The sequence below is a fragment of the Mustela nigripes genome, chromosome 3 (genome assembly GCF_022355385.1).
Source record: "Mustela nigripes isolate SB6536 chromosome 3, MUSNIG.SB6536, whole genome shotgun sequence".
Classification (NCBI taxonomy): Eukaryota; Metazoa; Chordata; class Mammalia; order Carnivora; family Mustelidae; genus Mustela; species Mustela nigripes.
This window is the reverse complement of record NC_081559.1, coordinates 8164593-8182472: the sequence shown is the minus strand read 5'-3', so window position 1 is coordinate 8182472 and position 17880 is coordinate 8164593. Positions and strand designations below refer to the sequence as shown.

General features: G+C 39.6%; 1 protein-coding gene and 1 long non-coding RNA gene across 3 annotated transcripts in view; one reads left to right on the top strand and one right to left on the bottom strand.

Annotated features, from left to right (window-relative positions):
• Positions 1–2952: 2952 nt before the first annotated feature.
• On the bottom strand, positions 2953–4172 carry LOC132013410 (uncharacterized). Its single transcript, XR_009403000.1, has 3 exons — positions 4082–4172; positions 3424–3712; positions 2953–3252 (listed from the first exon to the last, which is right to left on the bottom strand). It is a non-coding gene; the product is annotated as an uncharacterized LOC132013410 (long non-coding RNA).
• Positions 4173–4234: 62 nt separating this feature from the next.
• Positions 4235–17880, top strand: part of STK17B (serine/threonine kinase 17b) — a 30476-nt gene continuing 16830 nt past the window's right edge. The window contains exons 1-2 of one of the 2 annotated variants that reach the window (XM_059393095.1): positions 4235–4321; positions 14005–14171. In XM_059393095.1, coding sequence (XP_059249078.1) covers positions 14050–14171 — 122 coding nt within the window. In that variant the 5' untranslated portion in view covers positions 4235–4321; positions 14005–14049. Of the gene's footprint in view, positions 4322–4513; positions 4601–14004; positions 14172–17880 lie in introns of those variants that run through there. The other variant, XM_059393096.1, reaches the window with a different exon arrangement.

The following is a 17880-nucleotide window of genomic DNA, read 5'->3' as shown; positions in this document are numbered from 1 at the left end:
TTTGGTTCTTGCCACATGGATTGAACTGTAGGGTCGGGACACAGTAATGACTGGTAAGGCTTTCTTCAGAAGGAGCATATGTCCACGGCAGGAGTTTTAAATTTGGGCCTTCTTCACCGTGTAAAAGTCCACCTTCCTGGGCATCTGTATTGAATAACTGTGTGATCAGGGAGGCTAAGTCCAGATATCTTCTGTCCTATGTGTTCAGCTTCTGGTGATGAACCTGGTGGGATGGGGGAGGGTCGCTTTCCCGGGCACTGCGTGGCGAATACCGTGGCGCGAACAGAAAGGACCCCCAGGCCCGGTCACGGACGGGGATTCATGGGCCGCACCTGGCAGGACCGCAGTATCAGCCTGCCGGAGCTTCCGTAACAATCAGCTCCGAACGGATGGCCTGGACAACAGAAGATGATGTTCTCACAGTCCCGCAGCTAGAAGTCCAAGATCAAGATGTCAGCGTGTTTGGTTTCCGCTGAGGCCTCGCTCCCTGGCTCGCAGGTGACGGCCTTCTCACTGGGTCACCCCTCAGGCTGTGTTGTAATCTCTCTTTTCAGAATTATTCTTAAATCGAGACATAATTGACAGGTAATATTATAGTAGTTTCAGGTATACAACATAATGATTTGATATTTTGTACATTGCAAAATAATCACCACAGTAAGTCTAGTCTACAACCGTCCCCCTACATAGTTACCAATACATTTTTTTCCTAGTGATGAGCACTTTTAAGACCCATTTTCTTAGCACCTTTCAAATATGCAACACAGTATTAACTATATTCATTATGCTGTACATTGTATGTCCATGACTTAATTATTTTATAAGTGGCGCAATATAGTGACCTTTGACCCCTTCACCCATTTCTTCCACCTTCTTCACCCCTCATCTCTAGAAACCGCCAATCTGTTGTTGATCTAGGAGCTTGGTTTTTTTGTTTTATTTCGCTTTTAATTCCACATAGAAGTAAGGTCACAGGGTACTTGTCTGTCTTATTTCGCTTTGCATTTATTTCAACTTGAGGTCCGTCTATATTGTTGCAAATGGCAAGATTTTATTCCCTTTTATGACCGAATAGTATTATGTTGTGTATGCATCACAATTTCTTTAGCCATTCATCCACTGACGGACACTTAGGATGTTTCCGTATCTTGGCTACTGTAGATAATGCTGCAGTGAATATGGGAGCGAATACATCCTTCTGAGTTGATGTTTTTGTTTTCTTTGCATAAATACTCAGAAGCGGAATTATTGGATCATATAGTTGTCATGTTTTAATTTTTTGAGGACCCTCTATACTTTTCCATAATGGCTGTACCAATTTACACAGTGCACACAGGTTCCCCTGTCGCCCACATCTTCGCCAATACTTGCTCTTTTTTTGTCTTTTTGATAATCACCGTTCTGACTGGCAGATGAGGTAACATCTCAGTGTGGTTTTGATTTACATTTCCCTGATGATTAGTGATGTTGAGCATCTTTTCATTTACCTGTTGGCCACAAGTATGACTTCTTTGGGAAAATATTCAGACCTACTGCTCATTTTAAAATCAGATTGTTTTTTGCTATGGGGTTGTGCGAGCTCTTTCCATATTTTGAATGTTAACACCTTGCCAGACACATGATTTGCAAGTATTTCCTCCCGTTTCAATAGGGTGCCTTTTCATTTTGTTTTTGGTGTAATCTCTTCATCCTGGATTACCTCTCACCTATATAATCTCATTTTACCTCAATTATCTCTTTAGAGGCCTGATCTCCAAATACAGTCCCATTCTGAGGTGCTGGGGGTTAGGTCTTCAACATACGGGTTTGGCAGGTACAAAGCCCATAGCAACCACCATCCGTGGTCAGTATGTGGCATCTGAGGATCAATTTAATGAACTGTGTGGTCAGACGCAATGCCCACAAAATGACCATTAGGTCACATGAAGATTTCCTACTCAAAGGAATGAGAACAAAACATGCATCTTTGATAAGGTTATGAATGACCTTAGGTAAATGCAATTGGATGGAGGCACATAACTGACTCTGGATTTTATTGTAAGGCCACAGATGGCACAGTCCACTTCTCAACACCAGGAAGTCCCTGTTACTTGAACCGCAGTGCCTGAGGCCAAGCAAGTGTAGTTGAATCTTTTTGGGATAATGTGCTAAATCCCAGCTGGCGAATCCGACATTAGGCACAAGGGTTAAGAATCTATTTAGGGGCATAAAAGAAACATATGGAAAAAATACAGTGTGAGCCCTGTACTAAGCAATAAGGCAAAGAGGTGATCAGGCTGAGAGTGGAAAGGAGAAATCAGCAAAGATTTCTGATTTCTGGAGAGGGAAGCCTTCTTATGGTTGGAAATTGGTGAACAGGTGCTAATGAGGAGAAGGTGAAAATCTGGAGGCAAGACAGGGGCAGGAAATGCAAGATATGAAAAGATCCTCTAGAAGCTGATGGTTAGAGCCCAGGGCTTGTGAGTAAGGAGGGTTGGTTTAAAGCAGTGATGGAGGAAGGTCCTCCTCTAGGTGTGAAGTGACATGGGACTGGGTTGGTGACAGAGGAGAAAGTAGATTGAGTGTATAGAGATTAAGAGCTGGCAATTGATCAAATGTAATTGAGGAATTTCTAGCATTACACACACACAAACCCAAAATCATTATGATGATATTTGTGATTCCCAGAGATTACTGTTTCCAGTGCTGGTACTGAGACCTCTGGGATGCTACCCCAGTGTTCGTAAAAGAAAAATGGGAAAAGTCTTATTGGTTTGTGAACGCTTAGATGCTGATAGCGGAAAAGTCCATTTCAGCATGTGGCTTTTCGGTTGTTTCCATGCTAACCATAGACCTCTCTGGTCAGTTCAATTGTTAGCAGCAAGAAACTTGAAAGATAAAAGCAGCATTCTCCAAGTGACACATTAAATTGCGATGAATCTGTTAAGTAAAAACAAGCAGACTTCATTAAATGATTATAAGGCATTTTATGCATTTATCTTAGAAAAATACAGTATGGAAGAGATAACAGATGGCTTCATGGGAATTTGCTTGGCTTTCTGGGATAGAACAAGAAAACCTCCTCTTTAAATGTTGACGGGGCGCCCCTGGGCAGCTCCGTTGGTTAGGCAGCTGACTCTTGATTCTGTCTCGGGTCATGATCTCAGGGTCCTTGGGTGAGTCCCAGGTAGGCTCAGCACTCCGCGGGGATCTGCTTGAGAATTCGCTTCCCGTCTCCTTCTGCCCCTTCTCACGCTCATACACTTTCTCTCTCTAGAATAAATAAATCTTAAATAAGTAAATAAATATTGCCCGAATGTTATTCTTTTGATATATTTTCTCTCCCGATGGATTTTCCAATTACTGTCAATATACTCTGCAACCAATCCTAGATTATACACATTTTTAAAAAAATTCGATCGTGTCGTGCACAGAACTTGCAACCTTTTCATTCTCTTCAAGGGGCGACGGATCCCGAGTGGCCGCCGCGGGCTTTCGTCCCTCGCTTTAGCGCCCTACACGGAAGGTCAGCAGCTCGCCCTCTGCAGACTCGCGTCCACGGCCCCCCCTTCCTCGGGCCAACTGCGGCGGCGGGGCTCGGGCTCCGTAACGCCCAGGGGTGCTGATGCTGGCCAGGCTGACGCGAACTGGGTCTCCGCTCTCGGGGGGCGTCACGTCGTCGGGAAGGGGACTCGGGAGGGTCAGGAAGCCCGAGTCCGGTGGGTCCAGAAGTCTGGGAACGAGTGAGCCGCTGGGACTCACTATTTCTTCCTCTTTCCAGTGTGCACGTATTCGCGCCTCGCGGGCTGACCGCTCTGAAGGCAGCGAACCGAGCACCTGGTCGAAGTTACGGCCGCCGGCGGCGAGCGCCGGTCTCACCCCTCCCTCGCCGCGGTTACCCCCGTGCCCCACCGGCCACACCCTCTCCGGGTCTGGGCACCGCCCCCCAAGCCCGCCCCTCAGCACGCGCCGCGGCCGGCGCCCCGCCCCAGCCGTCACGTGACAGCCCCGCCCTCTGTGCGCGCTCGGATTGGCTCTCTCGGCCTCGGGGGTGGGGTCTGGCTTAGAGCTCGGCCCCGCAACGCGGCTGCAGTTTTCAAACCTCAACTGTAAGCCCGGGTCCGCGTCTGCCCTGCCGTCGCCGGGAGCCACCTCACAGGAACCGGTCACGCTGTGGGCCGCTGTCCAGAAGAGTAAAAGTGGGTCCTGCCGCGCTCGGAGCTCCCTGGCGCCTCACGGGGCTAGAGCTGGAGAAGCAGTCGTGTGGTGGCCGCCGGCGCGGGGCGGGACGGGAGCCCCCTCGGAGGGGGCAGCCCCGAGAGGACCTGCTGCGGCCCGAGCGGTCAGTGCCTTTCGCTTCGCGCGACGCGGTCCTGCCGCGGCTGGTGGGTGGGCTCCGGGCTGCGACTCCGAATCCCTGAGCCCGCCCCCTTCCTCTTGGGTACGGGGACCCCCCCCACCCCCTAACGCGGGGGAGGTCCGGAGGAGGGATGCCGGCGGCGTGGGCGGATTCGGGGCCCCTCAGAACCCGGATCCCGGCCTGATGGAGTGGACTCGGGTCCGCCGCCCGTCGGGTGGCCCGGCCGCCCCGGCTGGAGTCCTGCCTCGCGGCTTCCCTGGGGTGCGGGGCTGGGGCGTGCGGTGGCCCTCGCAGCCCCCTCAGTGGGGGCGCGTGTCCGTGCGTGCGTGTGCGCGCGTGTGTGTGGCTGCGTGTGCGCCGTCGCCCCCCGGCCCGGCCTCTCCCCGGTCGCGTCCCGCGGGGCTCCCGTCGCCCGTGGCCGGCCCGCGCCCCTGTCCACGTCGCGTCGAGGTGGTCCTCCCTGACCTCTTTGCACCGCTGTGGTGGCCACGGGGCGCGTTCCCGTCTGGACTGGTGGACGCGTCCCGCTCGCGGCTGCCTTCCGTCCCCTCAAAGTTGGGGCTCGTCCCGTGGGGCATGTGCCGTCGCCGCTCGGGAGAGCCCTGTACAGCCCCGAAGAGAGAGGACGAGTGTCCGTCCTTTGGGTAAACTTCAGCGACCCGGTGTTGTTCTGACGCCCTGTAAAGCCCCTGCGTGCGCACGAGCCACCCTGAAGCGACACAGCCCCGCGGGGACTGTGGGGGTTCGCGCGGCTCTTCGTCGTACTGCGGGGAAGGCGGAGGCTCCGGGTGGCTCCCCGGGAGGGATGAGCGGAGGCCACGCCGGCGGGGACCGCGTGCCGGCGGCCGCGGGCAGCGGCTCTCCCCCGTCGGTGATGGCCCGGGAGACGCTCACAGACTTGCAAAGTAAAATTAGGAAGGAAAAATACAGTTAAAAAATACAGCCCCATGATGGTCCAAGTGCCCGCAGTCACGGCGTGGCCGGCGTCGTGTGGACCGCCGGGACTCGCGCGGCGCGGGGCCTGCCGTGGCGGTCGCGGGCGCGGCCCCTTTAAGCGCCGTCTCGGAGACGCGTGCGCGGAGCGCGGGGTCGGCCGGGGCGCGGGGCGAGCGGGGCCGGCGTCCGCGACCGCGCGGGGGGACCCACCGGCGCGGGCTTGTCAAAGGACAGGAGGGGACACCTTTTTTCCTCGTTGATACGCTGTTTTATTGCTGTACCGGGAACTGTCCAGAAGTAGTTTTCAACTACTTCTACCGTTTTTATTAAATAACATCACCGTAGAACTTTGTATTTTTGAAAAAGTTGGTCCATAGAAACAGTGCCCTCATTTAAGACCTCTCTTCCCCATCCATCCTTCGGTGAGATGTTTCTTTCTTTCTTTCTTTCTTTCTTTCTTTCTTTCTTTCTTTTTAAATTTTCTGATACTTTAATAAGTGGAGCTATTAAAAGTTCAATATTTGAGATACATAGTATGCATTTTAGATCATTTACTAAATTATGGGTCTAAAATTGAAGGGAAATATATTTACATGGCAATATATTTAAGTCTTAAAAGTAAAACTTGTGTAGTAACTTTAAAGTATTTCTTTTGTGTGTGTGGACAGAACGGCTGTAGTTGCTCTTGTACTCTGAGTAGCGAATTCCAATTTGGTTAAGACAGAATCAGTTTCTAGGAAAGTCACACCTTGACTAATTGATCACCGTGGCAGCACGTTAATAACAAATCTGAAGAAGACACAAGCATTTTTTTAAAAGATTTTATTTATCCATTGGACACAGAGAGAAGGAGATCACAAGTAGGCAGAGCAGCAGGATGGGGTGTGTGTGGGGGGGGTGTAAAGCAGGCTCCCCGCTGAGCAGAGAAACCAAGGTGGGGCTCCATCCTAGAACCCTGAGACCATGACCAGAGCCGAAGGCAGCTGCCCAACGCACTGAGCCACCCAGGTCCCCCAAGACACGAGCATTTTATGGCATGTTTCTAATCAAACAATTTTATTTTTAAGCTTGTGTTGGCAGTGCTTTACTGGTGTTAAGTAAATACTTATACATATTTCAAAAACTTTGTTTTGAATGTTTGATTATTATGAGAGACCATCCTTATCAAAAATTTGTTGTACCCAAGAGACCTAATTTAAAATCCATGAATCAAGGAAATCAATTCCTAACACTTTCACTAAATCCTAAAATTGTCTCAAAATTGCATGTGTAATATATTGTAGTGCATATTTCCTATATACAAAATTTGCAGCTAAGAACAGTGCTCTTAGATTTACTGCTTTTAAAGGATTTTGATCCTTTTTTTTTTTTTTTTTAAAGAATTCTTTTGCAATCTGTGGGAAACATTAACAGTCATTTATTTACTTCCTTTCCCCTTGGGAAAACTTTATTTTAGTTGCTTTAGCTTGCCACCATATTGATGACAAAATTCTATGATTTTATTTTTAAGTAGTTTATATTCTGTGATAGGTTATTTTCAAAGGATATTTCTTTGACTCTTTCAAACTAACAAATTTGCTTATAAATTAAGTTACAAATTTTTTAATGTATGTGGTGATGCTGCAATTTTCAAGACCTATTTAAATTTTAAAAAATTTCTTTGATTTATCATTTTTTCCAATAACATTTAACCTTGAACTTCAATGCCACTTTAAACATCTAAATTAATCAGTTTCGCCTAACATTTATATGTGTATTTCAGTGCATCCCTGACCCTTTGCAAGTTCTTCACCCAAAGAAGGCATAGTTATACTTTGAGCATTTAAAAATTTTGATATTAACAGTGAGATGGTAGTTTCATCTTTAAATCCTTAAAGGATCATATCCCATTTTACTGTAATGGCTACTGAACAAACAGTACTTCAGCAGTGCAGTCAGTAAACAGTACTTTATTTTACAGTAGAAACTTAATTTTCCATCTGATGAACGACAAGCACTGTGTGTTTGTTGGTCCACTTTATTTCTGTTTTTCAACATCTTCCTATCCTGGTTCACAGCTACAGGGTTTAATTTTTCTTCTGAAGAAAGGCATAGAATCAGACCTGGGGTTGTTACCTGGAACTTCAGCCCTTGGGTTGTATATACTGACTGGCTGGGCTAGAGTGAGTTAGCTGGCTTCCTTTTGTGATTTTCAAATAATTAAATTCTTGACTTCCTATTCAATCTTGAAGCAAACAAACAAACAAAACCTGTTTTAGAATACAACTAGTAGAAGGAATATAGTCTCTTCCTGGAAATCGAAAATCATCTTCATCCTTATCTCTACAATAATACCTTTATTTCTGTTCAGTGACTAAAATGGATTCTTCTGCCACACTAGCAGAAAGTTCTTTCCTTATGTTGATGGATGCTAGATAAATCTCCAGTTCCTCTGTTTCCTAGGGAAAACTTGGTAGCTCTAAAATGCTGACATACAAAGGAGTTGTTTCCCTATAATCTTGTGCCTTTCTTTCTTTCTTTTTTTTTTTTTTTTTAAGACTTTATTAATTCATTTGAGTGAGAGCATGGGCAGGGGAGAGAGGCAGAGGGAGAAGCAGACTAACTCCCCATTGAGCTGGGAACTGGACCCAGGACCCTGGGATCATGACCTGAGACGAAGGCAGATGCTTAACCATCTGAGCCACCCAGGTTCCCTAGTCTTGTGCCTTTCTTCATTTGCTGTTGCTTTTTGAATTTACTTCATGATCATGTAGATTTGTCATTCCTTAGCAGGACAGATATCTGAATTTCTTGAATAAGATAGCTTTTAAAATACTGATATTTTTAGCTGAAGTTGTTATTCACAAAAAACGGGTGGTCACCTAGTCTGGAAAGACAGGTAAATACAAAAAAAATGATCTGTTGGTATTACATTACAATATATGATAAAACATTGTTATCCATATTTCTAGGCTTTATGGCTATCCCATTTAAAACTGAAATTCTCTAATAACAATTCAGAACATTTCTTATTTTATTTAGCCAAATACTGATTAAGCAGAGACTAAGGTGCTTGAAGCGCCAATGCTATAATTTCAAGATGAACCTCAAGTTTTGCTCAACCCTTGAAGATACGAGATTCACCTAAAAACTCTTGTTGCTGTATTTCATAATTCTTATAACTCAGTTCCTGAAACATTAAAAAAAATTCGTACTGGGTGCCAGATACCCTATTAGGGATTTAGACACAAAAACAAATGTTGTTGCCCTTTAGACACTAAAGAGAATTGTTGTCTAACATGTTACACGTTCAAGTAAAGAAGTGTGTTGAGGGTCGTCCTATTCCTCCTGTTTGAAAGGTAAAGGAGAGGCGTTTAAACCAACCTGTGAATTTTAGGCAAAACTTCCTGGGTGAGGTGACCTTCTATGCTGAGATATGTGTGAGAAGACTTAGCCATTTAAGGACAAGTAGAAAGAACATTTCAGGCAGAAAAGTAGAACAGAGATGTAGAGGGGTTAAAAAAAAAAAAGAATGTGGCAGGAAATGAAACTGGTGTGTACCTGGCTTCAAAGCCTTTCGTATGTCATGCAGTAAGGGCTTTGGTTATAGATACTGGGTAGCTAATGAAGCAATCAAAGCAGACAATTCTCTAGATGTTCTCATATATTGTATATGCTATATCCTATTTCTGTAAAACATTTTTATTGATAACTTCTAAATGAATATTGTAATGAATATTTTTTAAATATTTAAGTAGAGCTATTTAAAGGTTTTACAGGGACTGTTGTGTCTTACAAATCACATCACAGTGCTGTCTCCCTTCAAGTAGGTTAAGGTCCACATCAAGCCTAACATTTTCTCTGTTACTTCCTTCACCGATCCATATCTGAATTCTTATTGTAATTATTGTGATGGGAATTAATAAAAGAAAAATATTTGAGAATAAGTTAGAGGTACTGTATACTTGGAAGCTTAATTTTATCTTGCCTTCTAGTACCCTCTTACTGTTTCTAGTGCCTGATTGTTTCTATAATTGTGTACCTCTATACACACACACAAACACATTTACCTACTAAGTCCCTTAAGATTTTATTAGTGTAGCCTAATAAAGTGTTATGAAATGAATTTCAAATAGATTGAGACATATTGGTAATTTAGAATCAGTTATGTGAATTTAGTAGAAAACAAAAGGTCTGCAATCGTGGAGTTAAAGAGAAATTGTTTGGAAATTCAGGAAGATACACAGAGGAGAGGGTTGACTGATAACCTTCATGTACCCAAGGGTTAAACCTTATGTGACGGGCAGCCAGATGTTTGTGGAGGGTTTGGACAAAGTGTAACATTCATGCTCCATTATAAGTAAAATTGGCCAAAGGAGAAGAAATGGAAAAATATCTAGGCTGGGGTAACCTGTTCAGGTTCAGTAAATAGAAGGAAAATAAACGTACAGGATGCTATAGGCATGCCTTAAGCAGTCTGTAATACCGTTATTTTAAGAGTAAGTAGGTAAGTGTAATGTTCTGTTTTCAGAAATGTGCTTGCTCTTTATTCTGAGACATAGTTGGTATTTCACCATATTCCCAGCTAGAGTAAAATTATCACAATTCAAAAAATTATTTTTTTATTAACATGTATTTAAAAGAATTGCTGATTGCCCACTGCTGTTTTCAGCTACATTTAGAGTCATAAAAATGCCTGTGGGTATATTCAGCATTATGATAACCAACAGTACATGTAAGGGGAGGAAAATTTGTTAGGGTAAAAAATTAAAAACATGAGACAATGTCCAGTGTTAGGAAATACTCTCAAGTAGCTTGATTTAACAAGGCCCTATTTGTTTTACTATTATCTTATCAATACTTTATAAAAGCCAGCTCTTTTTCATTCTAATCTAACCAAATAATAGGTATTACAAAACAATATTTATTTGTATATTTGGAATCACATTTTAGATTTTGGGAGGGAAGGGGGTCCCAGGATAAGTCTAGATTCTCATAAGCAATACTCATAATAAAGGTGTATATTTTAAAGTTACAAATTCTTACACATTATATAGAATTGTAACTATAACATTAATTCAGAATTTTTTAAATTGCCTTTTCTATCCAGTATTAAACAAGGCATTAATTCTTGTTTGGTGTTTACCCTGAATGCTTATATGGTCTCTGCATTAGAACTGACATATTACTTGGAGAGTGAATGCCATCTGCTCTATATAAATGCAGAGGAAACTCTGAAGCCTTAAAAAAAATTGAGCAATAATGGCTCTTGAACCTATAGCCAAGTAAACCCTTAATGTGTAAAGAGATATATTTTGCTGTTGCAACTGGGTAAGTTTCTGCGTTCAGAGTCTAGCCATATATATACACAGCCATCTTTTTTATCCAAGGGTATTTGCTAATTATTTGCCTATTAGTAAAGTAGTACCTACTTAGTGTAGATACTTAAAATACTTGGAAAGTATAAGTACTGCCATAATCCCCCACTCAGAGAAAACTACTGTTAACGTTTTGTCCTAGTTTTCCAGTCTTTCCTTCTATTTGTTTTTATATTCTTGCCACAAAATTATCATAGTACATATACTTTTTCTGTCTCCCTTTTTTCACTTAATATTATAGGAGTTAAAAACAGTCTTTGAAAGCATGATTTTTGAGTATATGGTATCCTATTATTTAGGTATATTTAAACACTTTTGGACTTTGGGGTTCATTTATTGAACAAGTTTGTTTTTTTCGTTATTATAAACCCTATTTCACTGAGCATGAATCTTTCACTACATCAGAGATCCATATTGACTCTTTGGGAACTTGAGAGCAGAAAATACTCAAAAAATTAGTTCTGTTAGAGTTCTTATGAGTAGATCACTTTGTAGCTGATATTTTACAGCATGAGATAAAGATCTTAGATTCTAGAATCTAGATGAAGTGAATATCTCAGAATCAAGAGCTTATACTTTGTCTCTATGATTGAACTTAACATGTATTTCTTATATTTCCCAAGGCCTGATTGATGGACAGTGTTGGGAATGTAGCCCAATTTGTATCCGTGATATAGATACATCCCTTATTTCTGTATATATGTATGTATAATACAAGTGCAATCATAAGCAGACATGGAAAAAAATTGTCAAAACCCAAAGATGACCCGGAAAAAAGTAGACTGAGCATAGAAATTGGTGACTATTTTGATTTTTCTGAGAGGAATATATGACCATTGTAATTGCATACCATCAGATCTAAGTAAGTACACAAATAGTTTATCAAAACACAGCAAAAAAGGGCCGAATTTTAAGAATTGAGTTTAAGCTAACCTGTGGTGAGAGTTTTGTATATGGAAGCAGTACAACTTCTTACCAACAGCCAGGACAGTGTAGAGAGTATCTTTAGGTAGAATATTAACAATATTTACTTACTGAAAAATCATGATGTACTCTCATGGTTAGCACTGTTCCAGTGTCATTCTATTTGAGTACATCGTGTTTTAATCTTAATCCATAGAGCTGTGTAAGATAGATTCTATTATAATCCATACTTCAGAGGAAGTAGAATTGAAGATTTCCTCAGTAGTAATTAGAGAAATGCAAAGTAAATCACAAAGTTTCATTTCCCTTCATCACACTAGAATAGCCAAAGTTAAAAGCCTATTGGGACAAATGTTGGCAAAGAAATGATAATCTCTCCCACCTAGTGCTGGTGAGAATATAAACTGCGTGTGGAAAAAAGGGACCAACTTCAACCGCATCTGTGTTGTCTTATTTATTTTTAATTTAAATGAAATATGACAGAACAATGAGATTGAAAAAGCAAGTGTTTATTAGGATATTTGTATCCTTTCCTGTACATCTGAAATATTTCTTTCTTTTCTTTTCTTTCTTTTTTTTTTTTTTTAAGTAACTATATTTGTTTCCCACACAGCCATGACAAAGTACTGCAGATCAGGTGATTTAGACAACAGAAATTCATTTTCCCATAATTCTGGAGAGTAGCAATTTGAGATCATGCTGTTGGTGGGAGTGGTTTCTTCTAAGGCCTTTCTCTATGGCTTGCAGATGTCCTTCCTCTCCCTGTGTCTTCACCTGGTTTTTCTTCTGTATGTTTCTGTGGCCTAATGACTTTTTGTAAGGACACCAGTCCTGTTGGATTTGGGTCCACCCTAATGACCTCATTTTTAACTTAATCACTGCTTTGGAGGCCTTAACTCCAAATACAGATACATTTTGAGGTCTAGGACTTCAACATGTGAATTTTGAGAGGAGGGGCACAATTGGTCCATAACAGTAGTGAGTTTAAGTAATTTAGTTAAGATCTCATAGCTGGTGTGATGGATAAATGTGATTCAGACCCAGCTGTGATTCGGTCCAAATGCCATTTTTCAGAACGCTACTTGGCAACCCATAGACCGCTAGAAATGTACACCAAAACTACTTAGGTCTTCGTTTCTCCAAAGATCAACAGATTTAGAGGAAAAAAATTGTTGACTTAAGAATAAAACCAAGAAAATATAGAAACTGAAAACAATAAACTGTTATCACATTGCTTATTAAATTGAATATAGTTGTCATTTGAATTTAGGAAGATAAAGAACAGTACATGTCAAGGAAATAAGTGGAGGAAAAATGTGGCAGAGAAACAACAAAAGCCTTAGGGGGTTTTTGAAAGAGGGTGCTAGAAGACTAATACTGGGTCTTTTGTTAGATACCCATAGCAGGAAGTCCTAACTATTATAAAATACATAGTCTACAATTATGTGAATTCATGAAATGGTAGTTTTGTTGTTAAAACTGAATACATGTAAATATCACAAAGTTGCAGGTAAATATGAGTTCAAGATATAGAATTGTAGAATAAGGCTTTGTATATGGTCATTAGCTTATTCAACAAAGTTATAGAGCTTGGTTCTATCGAAAGAAAAAAAGACTTATGAAAGCTTGAGTTTAATATTGAAATGTAGGTAGTCTGTTAAATAAGTTCTATTTCTTGTAGTTTTTCAGAAGTCAGTAATATAACTCACAAAATGTGAACTCATTACCAAATTTGGCTATGTAAAATTAAATTTAAAATGAATAATCATTACCTTGCTATGTTAAAATCTTATGTGAAGATATAAATTTAAAGAATGAGGGTTTAAAAATGAAATTGAATGATTGCTTGTATTAAAATTATAACTATTTTTTAAGAATTTGAGAGGTCTTGAAGATTTTTACAGTAGTTTTATTCTGAAATAAAATCAGTAAGTTAGTTCAAGTACAATAAAGGTAATAGAATTTATGTGTGTGCTTTCCACCTCCTGCCTTCCTTGTGGGTAGAATGTGCTATTTAATTTTTTTTTTTAATTTATTTGACAAAGAGATCACAAATAGGCAAAGAAGCAGGCAGAGAGATGGGGAAGCAGGCTCCCTGCTGATCAGAGAACCCAATGTGGGACTCGATTCCAGGACCCTGAGATCACTACCTGAGCAGAAGACAGAGGCTTAACCCACTGAGCCACCCAGACACCCCCTTTGTTTTTTAAAAGATTTTTTAAAAATTTATTTGAGAGATCACAAGTAGACAGAGAAGCAGGCAGAGAGAGAATGTACTATTTAAATCAATCTATCTATTTTTCTTCCTTTCTTTTTTTGGTTGTACCTTAGAGCTAAATATGGAGCTGTAAAATATAATGTACATCCTGTGTGCCTGAGATAACATCTTTTTTTTTTTTTCTTAATTGCATTTAAGTTATATCCTGTGTCTTCTCTTTTCTTAAATAGGTAAAAATAAGTAACTAAAGAAGGCATATCTGGGAGTCATCAAACATGTCGCGGAGAAGGTTTGATTGCCGAAGTATTTCAGGCTTGCTAACTACAACTCCTCAAACTCCAATGAAAATGGAAAACTTTAATAATTTTTATACACTTACATCTAAAGAGCTGGGACGGTAAGGAAACTTTATAATGTGTTTTCTGTTTAAATTAAATTTTGGATTTCTCAGTGTATAGTTCTATAAAATTCACTTGATTGTTTTAAAAAATGATTAAAAAGAAAATCATCTCTGCTGTTATTATAAAGGTCTAGTCTTAACTGATTTGGAAATCAACTCTATAGAGAGTTAGTGAGCTTATATGATATATCCCACCAGATTCAGAGCCCTGAGAGGAGGTTGGGGTTCTCACTGGAGGCTGTGCGTGGAAACAGAGAGCTTACAATAGTAGACTGCCTAGTCCAAATTGGGGCGCTGCCATTTCCAAACTTTGTGACTTCAATTTAATTTCTGTACCTCTTAGTACTATAATTTCCTCATCTGAGAAGTGGGAATGAAGATAATTACATCTACCTTCCATGGTTGTTATGAGGATTAAATTAGTTAATCTAATTGTGAAGTATTTAGTAGAATGCTATCAATTTTTGTTAAAAATTTTTTTAAATTCCTAGGATATTGTGCTGCGCTAAAAACATAAATGAGAGTGTCTTCCTCTTTTTTCCTAAATTAAACAAAAAGAATTAACTCATATTTGATAATACAATTCTGTATGATGAAGAATGCGTGTTCTGTAGGTAAGACACTGTACTTAACACTAATACTGATCTGTTTTGGCCTAACTACAGTGTTAAGTCCAAAGGGTGACCAGAGATTATGAGACCATTGCCATTTAAATATATACACACGTTGTAAAAATATACTGAGTTATTTGTTAAATGTTTAACATCTTTGAACTTTAAAGACATTTAACAAAGAGTTGAAAGATGGTGATCTGTTTCAATCTTCAGTTTGATTTTAGTTCTGGAGACAGATGTTTGCTTATCTTAAATTAATATGGTTTCCTATGTCCATGTTTGTGTTGATAGATGTATATAGGAAGATAGTATGATTGATTTTTATATTTGAAAGTCTCAGTGTGGAAATAAAAGCTGACTGAACCATGAAAAGTAATTCTGTTCTTGGTGATCTTTTACGTGACTGGTAACGACAAGTCCTAGACTTGTCAGATGTTAGGTGCAGTCTTTTGTTTGCAAATAAGGTTGATAATACGTACTTCATTAAACTAAGAACTAAAGGTGAAAACATTTTTCATAATTCCTAGCATATTTATTTAATAAATTTTATGTGCAAAATATTTGGTGCTTTAATGATGTATTGAAAGATACAGTTTTCAAACTTTCCAGAATGTTTCTAAGAAATAATTTAATTCTATATCTGTAATTATTTCTCTGTATTTTTTTAGAGATTTTATTTATTTTTATTTTATTTATTTATTTATTTTTATTTATTTTATTTTTTTTAAATTTATTTATTTTATTTTGACAGACAGAAATCCCAAGCAGGCAGAGAGGGAGGCGGCGGGGGGGTGGCGGGGAAGCAGAGTCCCTGCTGAGCAGAGAGCCTGATGCGGGGTTCTATCACAGGACCCTGAGATCATAACCTGAGCTGAAGGCAGAGGCTTAACCTACTGAGCCACCCAGGCACCCCTATTTCTCTGCATTTTAACAGGAGGAATCAGTTTCTTTTAGTTGCTTATGTCTTACATGGAATAGTTCTAGAATCTTTGCATTGGAAGGATTTGGGTGGTCAGTGGTCTTCTACTATAATTCTTTGTGCAGCAGTCTTTCCTACAATTTTCCTGACAATCTGTTTTTCCAGCTTCAGTTTGAATGCTGCAGTGATGGGGAACTCATTACCTCATAGTGTGTCTGTTCCATTTTGTGGGTACCTTGGAAGCACAGAAGGTTCTGTTTTCTGCTCTGCTAACATCTACCCAATAAACATAGTTCTTCTTTTGTACCTGCATGTAATGTCCATGTGAAAAATCCATCAGAGATTTGAATATGATTGAACACTGCCAGTTTCCTTAATTGTTCATCTTATGACCTAATTTCCAGACAGCCATCTTTGATCTAGTTACCTTCCTCTGGACCACTTCGTATTTTTCATTGTCAGTCTTAAGAAGGCCTAGACTGGACACTATTGTCAATATCTTAACATCTAGATTACTGTAAAGCTTTATTGAGGTAGCTTAAGATTCTCTTAGGAGTTTTCTTTCCTTTTTTAAAAAACGGGTATGTGAAATATATACCATATATATTATATTAATAAAAAACAAATTAAACTGGAAGTCAGCGACCTGTCTTAACTCTGGATCTAAAGTTGTGTGATATACTTAGTTGTGTGATTTCCTTTTCATTAAGAAGAGAGGGTAGACTAGATTTCTCCAAGTTTCCTTCTATTGCACAAATGTTGGGAAACTGTTTTGAACAGATAACTGACTATGAAAGCCTTGAACAGTACACACATTAAAGGGTATTCTTTTTTATATTTCTAAATTACTATTTTGATGGGTATATGTACATACATTTATTAAACTAACTTTGCAAAATAGGGATAATGTGGCTTGAAAGTCTACAAAATATGTTTTTTACTTTGGGAGTTTTGGAGAACTTAAACTTTGAGGAGGACAACGTTAATAATTTTAAATGATTTTATAAATGAAGTACTATCATAACAAGCATAAACTTGAATCAGGTATATTTTTTTAACATTTTAAGGCAAAAACTCATGATAGAATCTTATTAAAACAAATTCAGTTTGCTAATATTCAGTTTGCTAATATCTTTAGGAAAGAGACCTAACATTATTCTTTAAATTGGTATGGTCTAATGAATCATGTGGTAAATTCAAATATTTCTAATTAGTAAAACTTAATCAATTAGAAATCATGATCTTTCATGACCAATAACTTCCTTTAAGTTCTTCTAATATTGTTACCCATCTTAATATACAATACTAATGTAAAATGAAAATTAGGATTATAATATTGTTTTTCCTGAGGCTTTATATTTTAAAGTATGTAAACATAATTCAAGCATGTAGTGAACTACAAATTTCTTCATAAGTCAAGTTGATCTTTCTAAATCCCCTGTTTTTAAAATTAATTTCAAGATAGTTTTAGCAAACTAAAAGAAAATATGTAAAAGTTTACAGTTTATTTTAGACTGTTCTCAAAAAACTTAACATTGTTCCTGTTTTTTAACATGTTGGGCAAGTTTTGTTCCACCCCTCCCCCAACCAAGGCAAGGTTCTTTAAGACTTCTTGTGGTTAGAAGGGTGAGGCAGATGCAGAAATAGACGTCAGCTTCCTTTTTGGTTTACCCTGCCCCCCTCCTTTCACATTTTATTGTCTATTCTAGAATGCAGAAGGGTAACTACTAGACTTTTTCACTGCCGGAAAATCTAGCCAGCTTTGCCTTTTTAGGGTATGAATTAAGTATTATTGTTAAGGGTTTTTAATTTTCTTAAATATTTCTGTTAAATTTGATATAGGAACATAATGTATGTAAAAGATTGTTTTTATACTTCTGAACCACAATTAACATTTTATAATGGGAAACAAATACTTTTTTCTTCCTAAGTCATCTGATAATTATGGTAATTAACAGTATATTAATGAATATATATGTAAAATGTTATTGGAATCTTAAAAAAGCTTTAAAAAATATAAATGCTTTAAGTACAGGACACAAAATATCACGGTATATGGTCTTGTAGTAGGTGCATCATAACTCCTGCATTCATTCAACAGGTGTTTCAGTTCCTGTTATGTGTTAGCAAATGTAGATTTTATAATAACTGTAGTACTGGGGACACACAGAGT